Source organism: Zonotrichia albicollis, chromosome 18 (genome assembly GCF_047830755.1).
Source record: "Zonotrichia albicollis isolate bZonAlb1 chromosome 18, bZonAlb1.hap1, whole genome shotgun sequence".
NCBI lineage: Eukaryota > Metazoa > Chordata > Aves > Passeriformes > Passerellidae > Zonotrichia > Zonotrichia albicollis.
Window position 1 is genome coordinate 2,148,289 of NC_133836.1, and position 17,632 is coordinate 2,165,920.

The window sequence follows — 17,632 nt, forward strand, 5'->3', positions numbered from 1 at the left end:
GAGAGCTCGCTCCCCTCAGCACGGGCCGCCCCTCACGAGCGCTCGTTTCCCCTCAGCGCCCGCCGGTTCCCCCCGGCGCCGGCCGCCCCTCAGGGGAAAAGCGGCGCCTGAGGCAGGGAAAAGGGTACGGACAAACACAGGGCCCGCTCGGCACAGCGCAAACGAGGCTTTATTGGGAATTCTGTATGAAACAAGTGCAAAATTTAATTTGTGCTGTTCGTATGGCACAGATGTTAAAATATCATGGCAATATCCCCATTTTCACACTGATACAAAAATAATATAAAACGACCCCTGTCCACCTATGCAGTATAAATTTGGTTCTACGCCATCAGGGAGTGCCCTTTCTGTGTCCTTAGAGCCAAAACAGAAACAGGGACTGAGGCCAATTCTTTATTCCATGTGCAAAAGTTTTTCCTCACTACAGTGGAAAAAAGAAGAGTAATACTTGTAAATCCTGCCTTCTTCCATAACATTAAATATAAATATAAATATCAGTGTGGCTTCCGAAAGCTTAAAGTAGTAACTCTAAGCAGAACCCAGAATGAAGAGATAACATTTCCAGTGCAATTTTAAATATGGCCAAAAACGAGCACATTGCATTGGTGTGTATAAATTTACACTTCATAATCATCCTGGAATACAGACTGAAAACAGAACATTGCTCCTATTGCATTGTTGAAAGGTTCCCAAAGTGCTCAAGATGCAGCTGGGTTGAGTATGTGATTAGTAATGAATATTTAATATAATGAAAAGTCTTTCAGATAACTTAAAAGTGATAAAGAGACTCAAAAAACGCTTACATGGGTTTCAGGACAAGCAGTAACTTTTTTTTTTTTTTTTTAAGAATAAAATTAATTTACAACATTAGTTCATCAAGAGAAAAATGTACATTTTATATCTATATATTTTACAAGATGCTCCAGATCTGCTATGTCTTTCTATGGGAGGTATGTTTTACAGAATTGTTTGGCTGCATTATAAGGCAATCAGTGAAAACCACTTTGTTCCACAAGAAACCATTCATAGGCAAGATCCAATCACAGTTACTTGCAGGCGATTCCAAACATTTCTGCTGACAGCAGCCAAATTATAACGCACCATCTTTATTAAAATGTAAAGAAATGTGCTTAAAAGAGAAAGGCGTAAACTTGTATCCTCCTCCGGAGTAGAATTTGTTCTGAAATTCCACCCTGAAACGAGACAAAAAACAAGAAACTGTTCATGAATCCAAAATTAGTTATCAAGGGACAGAACTGTGCAACCCAAGAAGCTGAATAAAACCAACTCCAATCCTCTCATTTGTTTCCTGTGCAGCTATTTAACCCTCCCATCACAGTCCCAGGCTAACTTTATTATTTTTATTGTATATTATATTATTAATTATATTAATTATAGATTATATATTATAATATAATATATTAATTATATTAATTAATAATTAATAATATAATATATATTGATTATATTCATTATTAATTATATATTATATATTATAATATAATATATAATATTGTATATTATTTATATTTATCTAACTCCTGTTTCTCAGGAGACCCACAGGCACTAAACCAGGCTGTGAAGGCTCATTTCTTACTTCTGGCTTACTCATTTGTTTCTGAGTGAGTTGCAGCCAATTGTTTTGCAAGTGTGCAATATCATGAGGACAGTCTGTCATGTACCTAGCTCTCTACCTCCTGTCTTTGGTCACTATACGCCTTTGTGTAAGTTGTAAATTTCACCAGATTTCAAACTAAACATGCTCTGAATCCACTCCAAAGTGCAGAGCTTGTGATACCAAGACTAAGAAAGGATTAAAATAATTTAGAGCTGGCAGCCCCACTCACTAATATAAATGTTCTGTTGAACCAAATAAATGGACTGAAACCATATAGTGAGATAACCAGCCTGAAACTAAAAATACTTATCCAAGTTACTAATATTCTACATTATGAAAAGCTGCAATACTACAAATCAAGTGTACTTAGACTTTGTGAATGTGGTTGAAGTTAAAATGCATCATAAGCCAACACAATATTTGAATCCCCTGAAAATATCCCAGAGGAACAATCAAATCCAACTAACAAGTAATTAATATAACTAAAGAAATGTATTTCAGTAGCAATGAGGCTGTTGAATTTTATACTTTGCCTTTTTAATAAGGCACCTAACATTTTGCCATAAAAATTCCCCTTTAACAAGCCAGCATATGCTGAAGTGGCAAATAGAAAAAGAGAACGTACCAGTGAAGTCGTATGGCATGGAGAAAAGCAGAAAGGCCCTCCATGACCAGCAGAATAAAAACTGTCAGCACAGCAAAGAATGCCATCACAGGGATCAGCAGCAGGACACCGTACATCGTATCCACACGCAGGCCCACTCTCATCACCATCTGCCACAGAACTTCTGACAACTCTAACAAAAACCAGAGTGTTGCCATAATTAATGTTGGTACTGAGTGCCCTCACCCACTGCCCTGCTCGTTTAACCAGCAGAGGAGAACCTGCTGAACATGGCAGTATAAGCAGCCCCTCTCCCCAGAGAGCTGCCCCCATCCCCTCAAATGTTTAAAGATACACCTCAGTGTCAAAATCAGACCCACTGAGAGCAATATTTTACATAAAGTCACAGATTTAGTTTGGAGGCTTCCATAAATCCTGATTAGTTGAAATAGGGATTTTTTTTTTAATTAAGAAAAAGTGCATTTCATACTAGTATCAATGGAACAGGCCAGCCTCCCTCTAACAGCATTAAAAATACAGATGTAGGAGAAAAATTAAAAAAAAAAAAAAATCAAAAAACCCATCCCCACTTACGTGCATGAGCAAGACTCAATGCCCAGAGTCTCAGGTATGAGGCTGTGTTAGAGATGCATCCCAGGCAGTATTCAATGGTATGAATTGCTTGGTTCATAAAAACATCTGAAAAGTCCAGCTAAAAGATAAAAATACATTTGTATCAATTTTAACAATATAGAGAACAAAAACATTCATCTGCAAATCCTTATTACATGGAGGAAGAATTCCATTGAAGGGTAATAAATTGATTTTATATCAAGCAAAAAAGTGTGCCATGTAGAAGATCCTTATTACAGAGATAATATTTAAAAAAATCAGATGCTATAGTTTTCCAGTGTAATCTTGTTGATAAATAAAAACTAATGCAATTTATGGTTTCCAGAAGGAATATTATCTAGTTCTTGAAAACTTTAAGTACTATAACCAGTTCTAATTCCCATTCTATTAAAATTCTAAGTCTAAAATATCAATTTTTTCATCTTTAAAATCAGGGGTAATTTTCAGTAATGCTACTGATAGAAAGATAATCACACTAATACTGTAAGTTCTAAATATAAATACTTGTAATGAATAAAGAGTTTCAAAACTGATATTACTGAAAATTTCAACACTTACTTTGTCTGAATGTTGTATTTCAACACTTTGTATAACACATTTTGAGTAAATAATTCTTGTATTTTCTATACACAAGAAACAAGAGTCCACTACTCCAGTGAGACAAGAACTATACATATTCTGCACATTAGGAAGTTGAAGCAATTCTTTGTCTTTCAATTCACATGGAATCAGTGGAATCTGCCCAGACCTTTCAAGATTTGCCCAAACTTAGCAGGAGCAGTGGGTGGGGACTGGGAATGCTGCCCCAATCCCCATTAGCAATAATCCTCAAAACAAGATGTAATTTGCAGACACAGAAAGACTTTTGTCCAGTTGAAAAGCCAAGATTAATTAACAGTCATCTCCTTGCTTCAAGTTTAAGAATCCATAAACTCAACAAAACCCAGGATTTTTACCCCACTCTTCTATATAAGAAAACCTGTACTCCTAGATGCAGAGTCTTAACTGCAAACAAAACATTCTTTCTCTTCTCTACTACAGATAGGTTGTGGTTTACTGAAATAGTCTGAAAATACCAGAAAATAATGATAAAATAGCAACAAATAACTATAAGTAAATTGCATTTGGGCATCAAGGTCTTCATAAAGTCTCAGCTGAGTTTCTTCAAACCTGCTCAGCTCATAGTGTAGGTTACCTATTGACTGCCCACTTCTAATTTGCTTTTAAGAACATAGAAACCAGAGATAAATAAAACCATTACCTCCTCTGCATCCCCCTCTCTGTGCTCACTGTCTGAGTGAGTGACACCTTCTTCGAGATCATTACATGACAGGAGACAAAGCTCTTCCTCACTTTCTTTCCGGATAAGCTTGTAGCCACTCTGCAAAATGGGAATGGATTATCTCTTCAAGCAGGCTGCCACTGTCATTTTTTAAATTTACTTGAAGTAGTCACAGGCAAAGGCAAAAAGATTTAGAGGAATGAAGTAGTATTATGCATTTCAGTCTTGGTAAGACAAGGAGTAATGGGTTCAAACTGAATATAGATATACAGAAGAAATTCTTTCCCATGATGGTGGTGATGCCCTGGCACAGTTTCCCAGAGAAGCTGTGGCTGCCCCATCCCTGGAGACCAGGCTGGAAGGGTTTGGAGCAATCTTGGGAGGTGTCCCTGCCCACCACAGAGGCTGCAATGAGATGAGCTTTAAGCTCCTTTCCAACCCAAGCCATTCTCTGAAATACCCACAGGGACACACTCTGGGCAGCAAAGCAGCAGCTGAGCTCTGCAGCACTGAGGAAATGTGTGAGTGCCCTCCAGTCCTTACCCTGTACATTCTTATGCCTCGGCCTCCGCTGTGCAACCAGAACAAATAAAGTGGTTTCCCAAGCAGCATTACAGGAACACAAAGAAAAGCAACACCAACTAAAAGCTTCTGCAGAGGAATCTGTTGGTGGGAGGGAGGAAAATTAGGTTAGATCACAAAATCCACAGTAGGAAAAGCCATCCCCTTTTCCTTTAAAGTATTATCTGCATAGGGAACACAGGATTTCCAAAAGCTTGGAAGAGCATTACTCACCTGGCCATTGAAGAAGCTCTTTGTTTCACCACTAGGAAACAGGAACATGTTAATAAATTGTATCAGAATACTGGGGGCAGCTGTGGAGTTCTCTGCAGAGTATGCCAACCACTTAAAGAAGATCATGAACACCAGGTAGCCAAATATGCACAACATGAATAAAAGTTCAGGAATAAAAACCAAATAAATATTATAGGTCTTCTTGAAATGCCTGAAAGGTAGAAATGTGGAAAAAATAAAGTTTTACCACCACAGCCCAAATATAATTTCAATACAACAAAGCACTTTTAAACAGCAAGACTGAGATTACAATCCAGAGCTGATTTCTTTTTATTCAGTGAAATTTTATCAGGTATTTCAGTGGAAATAAAAACTGTAAGAGGCATGTATTTTTATTTACCAACAAGTGAAATAAAGCCTTGTATTAATTTCTTTTGGGATTTTTTAGTATAATATTGTACCATCATCTTACATATGTGAAGGAAGACCTCTCCATTATTGTCTTTTTATAAGAACAGTTTTCACAATTACTCTTATTCTGTTCTCAAACAATAATTCCAGTTCCTCCTATAAGATAAACTGTAATCATCCCAGACCTGACAAAAAATACAATGTTGCTATTATTTTAACTTCTCGTACTTACACGTGGTTAAACAGCCCCAATATAACTCCAAATGTCATGTGAGTCACTCCGAAGATCACAGACATTTTCATTTTGAATGAATTCAGAAAAGTGAGACGGTTGCTTGCCAAATTCCATATCTGAAGAAGAAAACACCACACCAGCATTGATGAACACCATAACAGGAGGAATAAAGCAGTATCCATTTTCAGCTGGGGACCAGAATTCTACCTCAAATGGAGGTCACAACTGAAATTTGAGTTTTGTAAAAATAGTTCAGTCTTTGACTTGTCAAAAGAAAATATATTGTTGAACAGAGAATACTATCAGAAATGTATTTTTTTCTTAGTCAGATTTATCTTACTTATACACATACCAAAATCTAATGGACAAAGAGTGATCATCACAAGTGGATAATTAAAAAGAATGAAACTCACTGGATCAATTCCAAAGGGATAAACTCCATTGTAGACACCAGAAACATTTGGATCCAGTGCTAAATATCGATTATCTTCCACATCCTTATCACTGCAGTGAAAGAAAAACACTCAGATTTGACACTTTAAACATAATGACAATATACTTCCAGTTCTGCACGACACTGCTCCTGCTTTCCTTTACTTAACTCACCCCCTGTCACACTTTAAAAGAGTGTAAGAGTTTCTAAGCACAAAACTCCTGACTAATACAATCAATAGAAAAAAAAATCCACCTAGTACCTCACAATCTGGGCTTAACTCACATTCACTGTCTCTCAAAACAAAGTTTATGGATTTTATTCCACATTCCCCTAGAACTCAAAGTTTCATTTCAGAAGTTCAGTTTGCTTTTGCATGAAATTCACTGTCAAACACCCAAAGAATAATTGCTACCTTTTTTCTGTTTTGCATTTGGGGAAGTTTCTACTTTATTTTTGTAGTTTTTCATTATCACAGCACACAAAACTCGTTCAAATCTTTAGCCAGTGGTCTTGACTCTTTGAAGCCACATCCTGTTTTGGAAAGCACCAGGAGATTTAAATACCAAAGAGTAACAAGACCTCAAATCAGTGAGGTTATCCCACTCTGAGAAAAAGCAGATTTGGCAACTCATATAGACTATTTTTTTTTATTATCTAGAAAAGCTGTGCAGAGACTAATGATTGCCAGGTAATTCATTTACTTCATTAATAGTTAATTTCTTTTCGTAGAGGCAAATGCCACTCTGCTATTCATTCCAGAAGCATGACCTAGGACAAGTAAGTCCAAAACTAGACCTGTGTTTTCTATTCCTCTGAAAATCTTTATATAGACATACAAACACATCTAGAAAATAAAAACATCAATGGAAAGATAAACCATAACAGGATAGTAAAGCACAGGAACAAAAGGGTTGAACTGCTGCAGGAAATACATCTCTGGTTTAATGGCACACCAAACATGCTGCTCACCTCCAAACCTTTTCATACATTGCTGACACATTCCATCCAGATCCAAATATATTTATTGACTTTGAAAAACAGTCATTATAGATCAATCCAGTGTATATAGAAAAGAGCCCCATTAACAATATCACATATCGGCCTTCAAATAACATTTTCATTATCTGTCAGTATTGAGGAAAAAAGAAAAAACAGAATATCATTTGTTTTTTTATCATCATGGGAAAAGGTTGGCTAGACATGTCTAAGAGAAACACATTTTTGGACACATAAAGACTTCTAAAAACTAAAATTTATTTGTGAACAGTCATTAAGGAAGATGAGCTCCCATGACCCACACTGAAACTTTTATCACCAGCATCCTTAGATTAAGAAAGGGTCTTTTTAAGCCATTTCCTTCCTGAGACTACTTTACAAGAAATTACACATTTGCAGGCATTCTTAATTGAACATAATTCTAATGAGAGATGCAGGTGTTCCTGCATTCCAACCTGTATGTTTAAAAATTTAAGTGAAGTTTAATAAATCTCAAACTGCAACTCTTTTTATAAACAATAAAAGGTAAAACTTGGAAAATAATTTTCTCCTCACATTGCCACTGGAATGACATTCTGTAAAACACATCACTGAGTAGTCCAGGTAGAAGTAGACAAGCTTAAAACCTTAATTTTTTTCTAATTCTTTCATTACAACTTGATCATTTCTGCTCTTCCAAGTGCATAGTTTAAAATATTACATTAATCTCATGGAATATGGGGTCTTTAAACATAGAAACTCCTAAAGGAATGGAAAAAAGCCTAATTAAGTACCCATGCAAAAAAGCAGTACTTTTCAGAAACCATGTCTATTCAAATTATCTGGCTGGATGGAAAGTAAATAATTTGAAATTCCTTTTACCTCATCTTGTGCTCTTTTTAACCTGGGGTGGTTTTCATAGAGTATTGTCAGGAGTGCAAATATGAACATGAGCAGCCCGTGCCCGAAGTCTCCAAACATGACCGCGAACAAGAAGGGGAACGTGATGATGGTGTAGAGAGCTGCAGGGCAACACACACATTTCACACAGCACACAGAGCACGTCCTGCCTGCACAGCCCCAAGCAATCCCACACTCAAATCTCTCACAGTTTTTAAGTCTGAAAGACATTTCATCCCCTACTCACAGCCCTTTCCCCCACACTGTAAATTTAACTCAGTTTAAAGCTTGTTTATTGTGCAGCAATGACAACTTCACAGTCGAGCAGTAGCTGACTGTTGGAGATTTTTTCAGGGATGGCCTAGAAGGCAGCTTTGAGGGACAGGTTCTCACAGCCTGTTTCTGTGAACAGCAGAGGTTCTCAGGTTATTTTTAACTACAGGTAAAAGTGACAAACATGAAGGCCTTGAGAGCCTTGCACATCAGAGTTCTCAGGCAGCTTTCTCATAACAAGTGGATGTTCTATCTTTGGCTGTTTTGGGAAAGCAAGAATAATTTTGAGAACCCAAATCTTGGTATTGGAAACATAAGGAGGAGTTGGTGTGTTATCTCTGACCTATTGTGAGCTCAGATTTTGCAATATGCATGAAGTGAATTAACACTGTTATAATAAGTGCCTGATTGATCAATAAAGTGGAGTCGATGCTGACCAATGCAAGGTGGGTCGTCTCCCTCCAACTTCAATAGCTGACAATGCTGAGGACAATCCTGTGAGCCCAGTAAATAAAACCCAACCAAACAGTTCTTCCTCTGTGGGTATTTCAGTTCTGTATTATGAGGTACTTTCTCCTGTGCAGAATGACCCAGTCAACATAGCTACAAGTATATATTAAAGTGGGCAATACAACAAGCTGAATTTTTCAAGTGATGAACTCCACACGTCAGCAAGATCAAGTACCAGTTTTCTTTTTTTTTCCTAAATATCTTCCTTACCCAAAGTAAAACATATAGAACAAAAATTATACAGTTATTACCACTGTATTACTACATATATATATAACTGTAATAATTATTACATTATTACAGTTATATTATTACTATATATTATTATAATAATATATATAACTATATATATTATATATAGTTATATATAATATAACTATATTATATTATTACTATATATATATATATATATAACTGTAATAATTACAGTTATTACCACAGTTATTACCACCACCATTCATGATAAAATAACTCAGCAAAACCAAATCCCATCTTGCTGCTTGGAGCCCTGTTTGTGCTTTTGATGAGCTACTGAAATTTTAAAACAGCTACTAACAACAGTATGAGTGTCACCATTTGGCCTTCAGCAAGGTATCAAGGCAAGCAGCAATGGCAGCACAGCTCAGAGCTCAGCTTTCACAAGGACCAACCTGGATTAACTTCCCCATAGCTTCCAACTCCATAGGCATCAACGATGTTCTGGAACCCTGAGGTGAATTTATTGGTACGTATCAAAGTTGGAGGAGGTTGTGTGGTTGGGATGGTATTCATGAATGAGGAAATTGTAGCTCCACTCTTCCTCTAATTACAGACAGAAGATATATTAGTGTCAGACCTGTGTTAATCTAATCAAAGTGAAAATGTCTGCTCTATCAGCAGTTTCACTGATCCAAAAATGCCATTAAATTATGCCCCAAGTTTAACATTTATTCCTTTGCACCACCTCTAAAAACAGATTATGCACAGTGTTCTAATTCTTACTTCATATCAAGTATCAGATGAGACTGAACAGTCACAATATTATAAAAAAAAAAGATTTGTTATTACCATTTTCTGTCATAAAACAAAAACCAATGCAAGGGAACTGGCATCTTCTGCATGACTGCAAATAACACTGTAGGCCCAGCTGGACTCAGGTCCAATACAGAAGTCATTCAAGAAAAAAAAACAAAATACTACACACAACAGTAAATAAAGACTGCAATTACAAAAAATTGTTTTATACAGAGACCCAGATCTGTCTGTGCCTACTTTTAGTCTATTGTTAATAATTATTTTCTTTCCTTACATGCATAATTAGTTCAAGATAAAAGCTTTAACATCAGTGAGCCTTCAGGTGACTTACTGAGCCTTCCTCCAATGCATGGCGCAAGTTCTGCAGATCAGCCACTGGACACCAAACCTCAGCAATCAAACATTTATTTGTGACATCAAAACTGCACAGGTTGAGGACGTGGTAAATGGCTTTCATCTTCTTCACTTGGATAACCCAAGTATAGATGGACTCTGACGCTTTATACAAGACCTGGCGCAAGTATTCCTCAGTTTTATTCAGCACCTTTGTTTGAGGAAAAAACAGAGATTTCACTGAGAATGTGACAGTGGCTGTGCTGATCACAGAAGAGCAGCTTGAACATGTCCAGTGCTGGGCCATGCTTTTAGGAGAGCAAACAAACTTTTGCTGAAAACAGAAAGCAATGCCAAGTGCTGTGAGGTTTAACAGATATGTGCAACACGAGGCCAGGGACACAACCTACTGTCCCATCAGCTCCAAAGCTGCACGTATGTTAGAAATTATATTTAACACTGTGATTCATTAAATGATTTCCTACGGTGCAAGAGGAAATCTGTTCTTTACTCACAGTTTCAAGATCCTGAATACGAACGTTGAGTCCTTCGACCACGGCCTGGCGCTCCTCGGTGGTGTCGGGGTAGGGGTACACGTGACAGCGATAGCTGCGGGACACAGGGCTGTGCTCAGGCCAGACCCCAGCACAGCACAGCAGCCCAGCCCTGGGCAACTTTCGGCTGTTAACCAAAAGGTTGGTGGTTCGAGCCCATCCAGGGACGCCAGTTGTCCGGTTTTTGGCTGTTTGGATGGCCTGGAAAGGCCCGGGGTGGCCTTGGGGCAGCCCGCGTTTCAAAGGACGAGAAGAGGCTTCAGTTCTTTTCTCGGTCTCGGTGTTTATTAATTGTTTATCTAAAAGATTTTCTCTCGGCCCGACAGAGCTCTGCTCAGCAGCCAGCCATGAGCACACTCCCTGCCCTCCGGGCGGTCACCTATCTTTATACCCAAAGTTACGTGTACAATATTTATCATTTTTCCCCAATACCTTTCACCCTTATTGCCCGGTGCACTTTTAGTAATGACCAATCCCAAAGTGCCACCATCACCACAGAAAATGGAAGAGAAGAAGAAGAAGGAGAAGGACAGGACACGCCCCAATTCCTCCATCTTACTTCTCTAAACCCCCCTGTACAGAAATCCTAAACCCTGTGTTTCCCTCTCTAATTAACCAATCCCTTCACTATTCACCCCGGTGAAACCCTCCTGTCCTCATACAGGTGTCGTCTCCTGTGTAGGATCAAAGTCCAGCCACCAGACACTTCTGGAACATTCCAGGACTCCCGAGCCCCCCAAGGGTGCTCTCGGTGACACCTCAGTGCTGAGGTGCTGAGATCCCACAGGTAGGGGTACACGTGACAGCGATAGCTGGGGACACAGGGCTGTGCTCAGGGCCAGACCCCAGCACAGCACATCAGCCCAGCCCTGCCACAGCCACTCTGCAACACACAACTCACAACCTGCAACACGCTCAACTCACAGGCAGCATTTTGCCTGTACTTGGTAAAGACTGCAAGTGAAATGACTCATGTGTTTATTTGTACACTGCGTAATTATAGAGCTGGGTGCAACAAGGGGAGGAACAAATTCAACACAAAAAGCTTGGATAAAAATTAACACTTTTAAAAAGGGTGCAAGGGGAAAACTAACCAGAAAATACCCCAGGTATAAAGGAATGCATATATATTAGATTTACTTCTTACCAGTCACAAATCTTCTTAACTTTTTGACCAATTTGTTCACCCCAATAGGACACTAAAAACACAGCCCACTTAGTGGTTTCACCCTAAAAAACATTAAAAGTAAAGCTGATGAATTAAGTTTTACCTAGCAATTCCTCTGTGACATAATAATAGAGCTAAATAACAAAGCTGAACTAGAAAAAGCTATGTTAATATAATTAATCTTCCATCAGTTACTGAAGATCAAATAATAAAATTCAACTGTGACAGTATCTCTTTCTTTGGTTTTAATATTAGAGAAAAGCAGAAAAAGTTTCCAGGGAAAATCAACGAGACAATATATTTTACTGTCTCAGAATTCTTAGTAAGAAAAGAGTCTTTTAAAAAGGTAACAAATTAGAATTTAAGCAAAAAAAAAAAAAGGCGACAGATTAGGTTGCCGTAATTGATTTACAAAAATTAATTTGCTAAGCTCACAGAAAAAATTTGACAGAAAACTAGCTATACTTGATTCTTTTTTAACTACTGAATGAACAAGTGGAATGGCTATTAAAAGGCAATGCACTGTACAGACCTGGTTAATAAATATCCAAGCAGCCACTTCTGCCACGTATTCTGACCAAGGCCAATCATAAAGTCACCACTATTCCACAATGAAGTTCTGCACTCCTCAAGCTGAACCACAACAAATTAATTCCCACTTCTACAACCTTTACAAATTCTAATACTTCTAAATAGTTTTTCCTCCAAGGACACTGGGAAATCATTTCCATTTACTGCAGACAGATCTGAGCAGCAATTCTTCCAAATAAAATAAATTGATCATGACAATGTTTACTCACTGTATCTGGATCTTCCAGAGCCTTATCCAACTCTGCATAGGTAAGGAAGGGATAGCCTTTACAGACTCTCCACAGCATTTTTTCAAATGCTTCAATCTTTGCTATGTGAACTAACCCAGATATGAATCTAGGAAAAGGAAAAAATTGAAACATAAGATAAAATGCACAAGGAAAAAAACCTGGAAATTCAGAGTACATCACCACAATAATTTAGTATCTGCCATGGCAAGGGAAGGAAGCATCACCCTGAACAGGAAGTAACTGGTATAGAAAATACCAGCTGGTATATAAATTTTTTATTTCTGAAATAAACAGACTACAGACCTGAGCACACAACTAGAATTACTCCTAACTGGTTATTTCTGTGAGATTATTTATTTTTTCTTGGAAGATATCCTCTCATACCAACACCACAGACAGCAGTATCCATTCATCATTTCAAAGGCAACACAATTGATGTTACATTTACACTGCCAGGTGATTCAAACACTGTGTTTATCATAGAAAAAGAGTTTAAACAATAGAAGTGTTGCTCTAGAGATTTTCCTTTACACGTCATTGGTTTGATGGAAGCTTTGTGGCAGCTTTTTTGGATGCTGTCCTGTTTATCTCATCAAATTATCTGGGGTTGTGATAAAGGTACATCGAGACCAGGCTCCTGTCCTGTCTAAAACTGTTTGGCACACCTGAAACCACCACAGGCCAAGTTTTAAGAGAACAACTCATCCCTCAGAGCCCCTCATGGAGCCCCTGCCATACCCACCCCAGCGAGGCGCTCAGTCTGTGCGTGCGGTTGAAATCCACCAACGGCTCATTCTCCACTGAAGGAAATTCTTCAAAATTCCCATGTAAATGGGATTCATACTAGCAAATAAAAAGAAAGAATATTCATTGCTTCCAGGAAAAAAAAAAAAAAGACAACCTCTCGTTTCATTATTACTCTAAGAAAGAAAAGGTAATTAGGTAAATGGTTTAATTAAAAATATAAAACTCATTTCTGTGTTGAGGCAACAGAGAGATCCTTGATCTCAAGTGCACTGCTCTTAATATATAATTATAATAATAATAATAATATAATATTATTATTATATAATAATATATTATATTATTATTATATATAAATATATTATATTTATATATAATTTATATATATAAAAATTATTATTATATATAATAATTATATATTATATATAATAATATATAATTATTATATAATTATATAATAATAATATATAATATATAATATATAAATATATTATATTTATATATAATATTATAATTTATTAATAATATTATATAGATAATATTATTATTATTATTATATAATAATAATATAATAATTATAATTGCTCTTAACAATTATAGTCAGTGCTGTAAAATTACAGTGTAAATTTCTCAGTACAATTTATGCACCAAAATAATACAATTACACCTTCATTTTCAAGCAATTCTACAGGAAAAATCACAACAATGCCACACAACAACATCCCTGTCAAACCCCCCAAGCAATACCTCAGGTGTTCTCCTGACAAAATTCTGTGTGATCTGTAACATGTACTTGTATTCTGTCAGTTCAAGCAGGTTCTTCCTCAGTTTTTCTTTGTTTTTAGTTACTTCCCTCAATTCTGTCTCCAGCTTCTGCAGCTGTTCCTAAGATACAAAGTAAAGAAAAGACACAGAATGAGTTACAGGATTTTGGAAAACAGAGTAGGATTCATTTTCAACACATAATAATATGACAGTGATAGGAGTTTCCCATTTCTTAATTAACTAAAGCTCCAGAGCTTTTACCCCTCAGTCTGCCACAGATTGCTCTGTACTGAGTACACTTGATCCTGCACTGACACCTGTTCAGAGTGCTGCTCTGCCCCCAGTCTGGGTCAAAATAATGCAGACTTGGAATTAGGATGCAGGTAGCACAGGGTGGAAGATATCCATTTATTCTTTTAATATAATTACAACAAAACAGACTGTTATTCAAAATTAGATTCAAAATTAGTGTTTTACAAGCTTCTACATCAAACACAAGTCATTAAGGTTGAAATTAAGTTCCAAGACTTTGGCATCTGTTTAGTGGAGTTACCTGGATTTCTAAAATGTGTTTCATCAAGGGGGCAGGAGGAGCAACATCTCCTTCAGGAAGTGGAATATCTGCTTTTTTAATTTCTTGTACTAAATACCCTGGAGTGAGAAGAAAAACAGCATCAGAAAGGAAACTGCATTGCCTACACCTCCAAGAGTGCTGCAGAGTTGACCTTCAGCTGCTCTTGATGCTGCTAATCACACTGCAGCATCAAAGCCCTGCCTGTTTCATTCATTCATTTTAGCAACAATTCACACAGAAGTCTTCAAAAATGAAGATGTTGGAGAGTGGTGGGGATAAAACACACAAACCATTCCTGCCTTGGAAGTCTGCAGAAGCCAGCAAAGTTCAGAGGCTTCTCTTTCCCAACAAGTATTTTCTAAGAAGCTTTTACCATTCCATAGAACCTCTTTGTTGCTGCACGGTGCCACTTTCTGCTAAAGCTGCAACTGTGCTGCTCACTGACCCATGCCTGGAGTAAAAAGTGCTCAAACAAAGCAGCTTAAGCAACCTTGACAACAAATGCAACTCACACTGGGCAGGGGGACTGCCAAAAGAGCTGCTGGCACGACCAGCACGTGCCTCTGATGGGAGATTCCTATCCAAGGAATCCTTCCATTGTAACTTCTCCTCAGGATACACTGAAGGCATCTGCAGCTGGGCTGTAATGCTCTGCCCACCCTTCTCTGTTCATTAATGACCATGAGAACACAACCATTATTAATTTGAGATATTTTTAAGGGTGCCTGGAAAATCAACAACATCGAGTTACACAAAATGAAGAAATAGGGAATATCTTACAGTCAAGGAAATATCTACAGTAAAGCTTCATTTTCCCTAGCAGAGTTTCAAGTAGTAAACACTGAAACAGCCTCATTTATTTATCAGCAACACACTGGCAACCGTTCTTCACCTCTGAGCATAAAAAAACCCCAAATCTATATTTAGTGTGAGTAAATTTCACAGCTTACAAAGCATGGGAGGGTTAAAAAACCCTGAAGCTGAAACCTTCACAGTAGTGCCACTCTGGTAATGCCACAGATGAGAAACTGCAGGCATGAAAATAAAGCTCACCAAGTATTCTTTCCATTTCTTCACATTTCTTCACTTCATTCACATATTTTCTCTGAAACACACTCACATTTGGGTTAAGCTGAAGGAGAAGGACAAAATGCTTATTAGGGGTTTGAAATAGTAACCTCCCCTAGAAAACCACAGCTGTTCCTGTAACTTCCTGGAGACAATTTGCATGAGCTCTGTGCTTGTCAGCTGAGAAGGCACAAAAACCTAAAAAGATTACAAAGTCTTCAAATAGCAAAGCTGGTTTTATTAAAGCAGAATTATCCATGCCATTGGCTAGTTTTAATCAAACAACAAAATAACAAGGTCTACTGGAGAAACCATTCCTGATTTTATTTTGACAGTTTTAAAATATTGCTTAGTGACTTCAAATTAACAAACCATTTAACAAATTTTCTGTGATGCATTTCCACAGTCTATCTGAAATATTACATTTTACGTACATCCCCATAATATGAAGATGCAATATCTCTGACTACTTATCCAGCTTATTAAATCAGAACCACTAATGCATTGTTTCTATAACAAATGGTGTATCAGGTAACTAGAATGACATCAAAGTGTTAAACATACACTCATATAATCATTCTTAGAAATCTGCCTTCTCCTCCCTGCCATATTTACCAACTAGCTGTTTATTTAAGTCTTCCCAGCTTTCCCTGCAACGATTTTACAAGCTACATTTCTAATGTATATCTGGAAAACATTCCAAAGTCTCACTCAGCAAGCAGAGATCATATAATTATGATGAGACAACGCAGAGACGTGGCTAATTATTGCCCAACCCAACTTTATGTTAGGCAGGAGATTCCTCCACGATGGAAGTGCCCCTCCAGGAACAGGAACCAGCCACCAATAAACCTACAGAGCAGCGGTCTGTGGGTCTGTCACGGGGGTGGATGGAGCCATCAGCCGGGCACACACGCTCAGGCTGAAGGCACTGAGGCTGCGGCCGGGTCAGGGGCTCTCCCACGGGATCTCGCTGCCAATGACCCCAGTTTAAGGTGAGAAAGGTGGGGTACATCCAGCCCAAAGCATCGCTCCCGAGCGTGCCGGGGAGGCCGGGGCTCCACGCTGACTCCCCATCACTCATGCCCCCACCCGTGCCGGTGTCACCCCTCGGTGTGACCCTGCCTTGGCAGGGCTTGGACTGGCTGATCTCCACAGATCCCTTCAGCCCTAACAATTCTGCCATCCTGCTTCCAGGCGAGCGCCACACAGGGACGGCCCGTACACCTGCCTGTCGGAGTCGCGGAAAGACGGCAATAAAAGCAGCTTCCACCGGCCCATGGGGGCCGAGCCCGCATCATCCCAACAGCGGCCCCGGGCCCGGCTCGGCCCTCAGGCCGGGCCCCCTCAGCCCCCGCGCTGCCCCGCAGGGCCCCGGCGGTACTCACGTCTCGGAACTCGGCCAGGCCGCGCTCGCCCACCTCGCTGAGGCACTCGTAGGCCGAGCCGCTCTGCAGGAAGAGCTGCGCCAGGCACACGGGCTCGCCGCGGAACAGCGCGCCCATGGCGGCGGCCGGCCCGGGGCTCCCGGCGCGGGGCTCAGCGCGGCGGGCGGGCGGAGCGCGGCCCGGGGGCGGCCATGGCGGGGCGGAGCGGGCCCGGCTGCCGCTTCCGGGGCGGGAACGGGCGGGGAACGGCCGCGGAACGGCCGCAGAGCGCGGCCCCAACGGCGGCGGCGCGGGGCGGGCTCGGGCACCGCCGGCGGAGCCACCGGGAACGGCAGCGGGCGCGCTGACCGAGGGGAAATGCAGGACTGAGAGAACATCATGGAATCACAGAAATGCTGAGTCGGAAGGGACGAGAAGCATCAGCGAGCCCAAGTCCTGGCCCTGCAGAGCAGCATTCCTCCAGAGCCGCACCGTGTGGGCTTGGAATGGATTTAATTAATATCCCCCAGTCCCAGCCCTTCCTGCCGTGGG

The 17,632-nt window shown here is 39.4% G+C and overlaps 1 protein-coding gene across 1 annotated transcript; it reads right to left on the reverse strand.

Moving 5' to 3' along the window:
• Positions 1-147: 147 nt before the first annotated feature.
• ATP6V0A2 (ATPase H+ transporting V0 subunit a2) lies at positions 148-17,336 on the reverse strand. The gene is made up of 20 exons (XM_005491499.4): positions 17,102-17,336; positions 15,699-15,777; positions 14,625-14,722; positions 14,054-14,191; positions 13,305-13,405; positions 12,542-12,668; positions 11,721-11,803; positions 10,535-10,628; positions 10,018-10,230; positions 9,323-9,473; positions 7,872-8,011; positions 6,984-7,138; positions 5,992-6,082; positions 5,576-5,694; positions 4,933-5,143; positions 4,681-4,800; positions 4,117-4,236; positions 2,817-2,934; positions 2,244-2,415; positions 148-1,193 (listed from the first exon to the last, which is right to left on the reverse strand). Exons 1-20 carry the CDS (start codon positions 17,216-17,218, stop codon positions 1,091-1,093), a joined length of 2,550 nt encoding a protein of 849 aa, XP_005491556.2. The 5' UTR covers positions 17,219-17,336; the 3' UTR covers positions 148-1,090.
• Positions 17,337-17,632: the final 296 nt, after the last annotated feature.